At 58.7% G+C, this 6,693-nt stretch overlaps 1 protein-coding gene across 1 annotated transcript; it reads left to right on the plus strand.

Annotated features, from left to right (window-relative positions):
* The first annotated feature begins 1,319 nt into the window (after window positions 1-1,319).
* Bhlhe40 (basic helix-loop-helix family member e40) lies at window positions 1,320-6,346 on the plus strand. The gene is made up of 5 exons (XM_042679891.1): window positions 1,320-1,733; window positions 1,923-1,992; window positions 2,315-2,422; window positions 3,339-3,462; window positions 5,035-6,346. The coding sequence occupies exons 1-5, from the start codon at window positions 1,654-1,656 to the stop codon at window positions 5,889-5,891; spliced, it is 1,239 nt and encodes a 412-aa protein (XP_042535825.1). The 5' UTR covers window positions 1,320-1,653; the 3' UTR covers window positions 5,892-6,346.
* The last annotated feature ends 347 nt before the right edge of the window (window positions 6,347-6,693 follow it).

Genomic DNA, 6,693 nt, shown 5'->3' on the forward strand with positions numbered 1-6,693 from the left:
CCTGGCCAGGGGGTCTCCAAGTTCCAGACCGCACACGTGGGATGCGCCGGCGTGCGCAGCGCCGGGTACAGAAATGCGGGCCGAATGAGCGAACGCATTCCCTGAGCCGGGGCAGCGGTGTCACCAAGATCGCTATTGTTGTTGTTGTTATTATTATGGGGTTCTTCCTCCCCTGCGCTCCTGCCCAGGTTGCAGATAAATGGCGCTGCGCAGTTCCGAGCACCCGCGATCGCCCCCCCCCCCCGCCCCTGCGGACACGGCTCCGCCGCCCGGTTCCAGCCCCCGGGTGCTGCGGCCCCAGGCCGGGCCACGTGGAGCGTCACGCCCCGCACTGCTGCAGGCCCCGCGCGGCGGCTGCGGTTGTGTAACGCCGCAGCCCGCGGGGAGGCGACCCGGACCGGGGAGGGAGGGAGGACGGGCGGGCGCGGTGCCCGCTGGCCGGGGAGGGAGGTGAGGGTCACGGGGAGGGGGTGAGACTGCGCCGGCGGTGGATGCCCGCGGCCCGGGCGGCCGCGCTCCCCCCACCCCCGCAGGGCTCGCTCCGCGCGCGGTCAGGTGCGCGCAGCGTGCCGGTCGGCGGCCCCGGCCGCCCCGCGCCCTGGAGGCGCGCCCGCTTCCCATGGGGTGACATCCGCCCCGCCCCCGGCCCCGCCCCGAGGCGGGCGATTCCTGGACGCGGGGCGGCGGAGAGGGGGGGCGCGGGGGGGGGGGCGGAAAGAAACCCCGGCCTCTGGGGAGGGCTGGGGGGGCGGCGGCTCCCGGGGCTGCGCGCGCGCTCCCTTCGGGCCGGGCGGGGGAGCGAGCGAGCGAGCGAGGGGATATTCCTCTCCCGGCTTGAGTCAGACGCGGGCGGATCCGTCCTCCCCCGTCCCCCCTCCCGGGAGACGGGAACTTACTTCATTTCCCTGGGGCAGGTTCGCCCACGTTGCCCACCCTGCCCCCCCCCCCGGCTTCCGCAGCGCTCCCGCCCGGCGGGGGTCGGACCCGGACCTTGCCGACACCCCCTCTTTCGGGGAAAAGGAGGCCGCAGACACCTGGGGGGGCGGGCGGAGGCGGACGGACCGGGGAGGGGGCGGGGGCTCCCTTGGCAGCCGCCGGATCGTTGTCCAACACGTGAGACTCATGTGATGGCAGCCGGGGAGGGCGGGCAGGTCCGCCTTCCCTCCCCGGCCGCGGCCAGACGTGCCTGGAGTCACAGGGTTGAACACGTAGCTCCCACCCACCCACTCGCTCCCATTTAACCCAGCCCCGCAGCCTCTTCTCCATTACTGCCCGGCTCGCCCCCCCTTCCGCCCCCCTCCCGCTCCACGCCCGCCCTCCCCGCCCGCCCGCCCCACTCCTCATTCACTTGGCTCGCACGGTGCAGACGGCGCTCGCAGCACACGCCGCCGGTCCGTGCGCCGAGCCGGAGGCCGCGGGGACCCCTCGGGCCATGCACGCCCCGCACTGAAGCGATCGCCGCCGAGCCAGCCGCCAGCTCCGGGCACAAAGGAAAAATAAAAGCCCCCCCTGCGCCTTTCGGGGAGCTCCGCACTCCCGCGGGACCCTCAACCGAGAGACTCCCCCTCCCTCCCCGCACCCCGAACACCCCTTTCCGGGTCGCCGGGCAGCGAGCAGCGGCAGCAGCGCGCGGTGGCCCCGGTTCGCCGCGCCATGGAGCGGATCCCCAGCGCGCAGCCACCCCCGGCCTGCCTGCCCAAAACGCCGGTGCTGGAGCCCGGAGACCTGCCCGGGTGAGTTGGCAGCCGGGGGGAGGGGAGGGGTCCCCCTGCCGCGAGCCTGCAACCCGGCGGGGGTGTGAACCGTAGGACGCATCCCCGCGGGTTGGGGTGCGGAAGTGGGGGGGGTGTCCTGGTCCGAGCCGGGCGCCCGCAGCCCGTGCGCACGCACTCACGACCCTCCTCGGCCCCTTCTCCTTGCAGGATGGACTTCGCCCACATGTACCAAGTGTACAAGTCGCGGCGGGGCCTGAAGCGGAGCGAGGACAGCAAGGTAAGCGCACCCCCCACCCCCCTCAGGGGGGGACCCCCGCGCCCCAGCCCCTCGCGCGCACTCGGTTGTCAAGAAAAAGTTTACTCGCTCCGCGGTCGGCGAGGGGCTGGGGGCGTGGGGGGCGGCCGTGCCCGGGGGGGTCTCCGTGCCACCGGGGAGCAACTCGGAACACGGGGCCAGGCAGGGGTGGGTGCTGATCGCGGCTCTGCTCCCCCCCCATCTTTGCACACGCTGCGGGATCGGGGCCCGGGCTGGGGAGAGGGGGTGGGAGGTGGCGCACCCCCGGTTCTCCATCACCCACGGCCCCGCGCGCGCCCCGCAGGAGACCTACAAACTGCCACACCGGCTCATCGAGAAAAAGAGACGTGACCGGATTAACGAGTGCATCGCCCAGCTGAAGGACCTCCTGCCCGAACATCTCAAACTTACAGTAAGTGAGAAGCTGGCGGGGCTCCAGCCCAGCTCCTCTCTGCCCACCGGGCGGGCGGGCGCGGGGGGGGGGGGGCACCCGGGGGGGCACCCGCCGCCTGCAGGCGCCTCGGGGAACTGCAGGCCAGACGGCCGGATCCGAGCTGCAGCCCTGGCCTGGCGGGTGCTGGTGAGAAGGGAGAGAAGATCCCTTCCCCAGTCCTGGAATTTTCTGGCAATCCCCCCTCCCCCTGCAAATAACTCTTGGATCTCTCCAAGTTGGCTCCAACACTAGTTGGGCTTTCTAATCAGGCGTTTGAGACTTTGGCCTCTGGGGTGATTTTTCAGGCTTATTGAGTCTTCCTGACGAAAAGGAGAGCAGGCTCTAGCAATGCAGAGTTTTTATGTTTAATGTATTTCTTTAGCCATCTCCACTTACTTAAATAAGAAGAGTGATTCCCCTCTCCCTTTTTGGTAGTAAGCAGAAGCTTAACAGCCTATAGTCTGAGAAAGGAAAAATAATATTTGGGGGAAGGAGGAAAGCCTGCAGGAGCTGGAAGTTTTGAGTGTCAGGGGAAAAAGAAAAAAAAAAAGGAAAAAGAAAAAAAAAAAGGGGGCAAAGGTTGGCAGAGGTAGTGGAAGTCCCTCCCTGGGTTGACACCGAAACGTTATCTCCAGACTCTCCAGGCTCCCGGGGAGTTAAGGTCATGGGCGGTTACTGAAGAATGATACCGACAAAGCGCTGGCCTGGGCTGGTAGCAGCTTCCAAAGATAGATGACACGTGTCCTTTACTCTTTAATCATGTAGTAGATTTTTTTTTTCTTTCTTTAGGGACATTTCTGATTGCTAAGAAGTGTCCCAGAGGTAGAATTTCTCTGATTTCTCCCCACTGATGAGAGTTGTGGTTTGTGTGTGTGTGTGTTGTTTTTAATTGTAGACTTTGGGTCACTTGGAAAAAGCAGTGGTTCTGGAACTTACCTTGAAGCACGTGAAAGCACTAACAAACCTAATTGATCAGCAGCAGCAGAAAATTATTGCCCTGCAGAGCGGTTTACAAGCTGGTGAGTGCCCGAATCCCATTAGCATCTCCTTCCTAGGGAGCCTCTCTGTGCTCAGCATCTGTTGGAGGTTAGTTATATGCCTGCAGCCGATTGCTTCTGCATGGTCACTAGGGGAAGACTCGGTGCGTTGTTGCTGTTGTTTTTTAATCTTTCCCAAAAGGTCAGACTTCCCATTTGGAATGCTGCTGCGTGCCACCTGGCATAACTACGTCTTAGTCAAATGATAAAATGTTTCGGTGGCATTTTGGCTTTGAAGGCTCCTGGGTTCTGAGAGATTTCCCCAGTAGTCCCTCTCAATAGGCCAGGGCCCCTGTCATTTGCCTTGTGGCTGCTTCGTACTTGGCCTTCTTTTCCTGTGTCTCAGTGGAGACTTAAATCATAGCTATGCCTGTTTCTTTCCTTCCTGATCATTCTCTGTGAGGCGCAATCCTATCTGCATGACTGCAGGAGTTTTTCCTACCTTGTAGTTTCCTGAATAGCCACTAGGTATCTGGACGAATTGCACAATCTTAACGAAACCACTGAAGTTTCCCAGTTCATCTCTACTGACGTCCAGAGAATGCAACTCACCTTGTGGGCTTCCAGGCCACCCCTTCTAAATAACCCTGTACCACCTGGGGGAATTCTTGTACAATTCCCTCATCCATTCCTCTCTGAATTCCTTTCCAAGGCCATCAGGATGAGAGCCACAAAAACCCAGCATGTTTATCTGCCCATTTTCTCACTAAAACTCAGAAGGCCATCAGACTCCCCCTCCCCCCCCCCCCCCCACACACACCCCTTTAGGGATTGTGGATAAAGTACATGGCCTAATTAAAAGTTTACTGTGGTAGCTTTTGTAAGTCCCTGAACATAAACTTGTGTTAGGTGATACTGTTCCTTCAGTTCCTTTTTAAAAAAAAAAAATGGCCTTACTCATTTTGCTAGTATGAGTCTAGTGTTCTCTGTCTTGGCTTTTGGGTTTATAAAAAGATATTAGAATATCTTTTAAAAAAAAAAAACAGAAGCAAATTAAAAACTCGACAAGAGCAGAGCAGACCCACCTTGAGTAGGATGGGATATCATGCAGCCACTAAAAGTTGTCATTGGGGCTTAAGTGGCAGTGCATTTGCTCAACACAAGTGAGACCCTGTGGTTTCAATCTCCAGCACCAAGACAGAGAAGGGACAAAAAGTCTCTGGAGTGGCGGGATAAAGATGATTTTCAGTGTCATTTGTGGAGTAAGAAATGTAAGTGGCCAAATACTGCTTTAAAGTAATAATAATAATAAGGCCAGGGACTGGTGGCTCACGCCTGTAATCCTAGCTCCTCAGGAGGCTGAGATCTGAGGATCACAGTTCAAACCAGCCAGAACAGGAAAGTCCATGAGACCCTTAATTCCTAACATACCACCAGAAAACCAGAAGGGGTGCTGTGGCTCAAAGTGGTAGAGTAGTAGCCTGGGGTGAAAGAGCTCAGGAACAGCGCCCAGGCCCTGAGTTCAAGCCCCATGACTGGAAAATAATAAGTCAAGTCGCAGGCCCACCCCGGGCCCTTCTGAAAAACATCTTCTCTTGGCCCGTGCATCTGCAGGTGAGCTGTCAGGAAGAAATGTGGAAGCAGGCCAAGAGATGTTCTGCTCGGGTTTCCAGACCTGTGCCCGGGAGGTGCTTCAGTACCTGGCCAAGCATGAGAACACTCGGGATCTGAAGTCCTCGCAGCTGGTGGCACACCTTCACCGCGTGGTCTCCGAGCTGCTGCAGGGGGGCACGGGTAGGAAACCATCAGACTCGGTCTCCAAAGCCATGGACTTGAAGGAGAAGTCCGGCTCCCTGGTCAGAGGCTCGGAAGGCCCCGGGAAAAACTGTGTGCCCGTCATCCAGCGGACTTTCGCTGCCTCGAGCGGCGAGCAGAGCGGCAGCGACACGGACACAGACAGTGGCTACGGAGGAGAATCGGAGAAAGGTGACCTGCGTGGGGAACAGCCCTACTTCAAAGGCGATCTGGGGCGCAGGTTCACCCTGGGAGAACGGGTCAGCACCATTAAGCAGGAATGCGAAGAGCCCCCCTCGAAGAAGAGCCGCATGCAGCTCCCCGAGGATGAAGGCCATTTCCCTAGCAGCGACCTCATCAGCTCCCCTTTCCTGGGTCCACACCCACACCAGCCTCCCTTCTGCCTGCCCTTCTATCTGATTCCCCCATCAGCCACCGCCTATCTGCCCATGCTGGAGAAATGCTGGTACCCCACCTCAGTGCCCATCTTATACCCGGGCCTCAACACCTCTGCCGCTGCCCTCACCAGCTTCATGAACCCTGACAAGATCTCTGCCCCCCTGCTCATGCCTCAGAGACTCCCCTCCCCCTTGACAGCTCACCCCTCCCTCGACTCCTCTGCTTTGCTCCAGGCTCTGAAACAGATCCCCCCTTTAAACTTAGAAACCAAAGACTAAACTCGTAAGGGATCCTGCTATTTCGCTTTCCATCCTTCCTTCCTTCAAACACACATGCACACACACACACACACACACACACACGTACACATGTGCACATGATGTGTGTACAGTGAGATTGTTCCTTAGTGCATACTCAGATGCTTTGAGGTACAGAGGAGACTGAAAGGGCGTGTGTGTGTGTGTGTGTGTGTGTGTGTGTGCACGTGCACTCGTGCGTGTGTGCGTGCAAGTGTGCCCGTGCGGGTACAGAACGTGAAAGCTGCACATGGTCCAGGGGAAAACTTCCTCGTGTCAGCAGGAGATGCAGGGGGAAAGCTTTTTTTTTCTTCTTCCCAGAGAATAGACCACCCTCACTCCACCCTTTGATCCAAGTCAGCTGGATTTTCAAAAGCTTTCAAACTCAGTCTGTGAGTCACCCTTCAGTTGGGAAGTTGGGTCTGTGGCTTTGAGGGGGGGAAAAAGGTACTTTGAAAAAAAAAAAAGGGCTTTCCAGAGTGCAGCTCCCAGCCAGCTGTTAGAACCCCACCCTGGTCCCTTTATTGTTTTATATGACTCACTAGACTGAGGGCAGAACTGTCAGACTGCACTTTTTGCCGAGACGAGGTAGCAGACACTGGTCTGTCACAGTAGAGGTGGTGACTTAGGGAGATGGCCCCGGGTCTGCTCCCATCCCCAGGCCTGGGTGAAGCAAGAAAGAGAATGCCATTTCCTTCTCAGGATTTCATAGTGATTACCTTACTAAGGAACTGAAAATAGCCCCTTTGTAGGAGCTGCGCTGACATGGAATGAGCGTGGAGTT

Source organism: Dipodomys spectabilis, unplaced genomic scaffold (assembly GCF_019054845.1).
Source record: "Dipodomys spectabilis isolate Male_0828 unplaced genomic scaffold, ASM1905484v1 ptg000054l, whole genome shotgun sequence".
NCBI lineage: Eukaryota > Metazoa > Chordata > Mammalia > Rodentia > Heteromyidae > Dipodomys > Dipodomys spectabilis.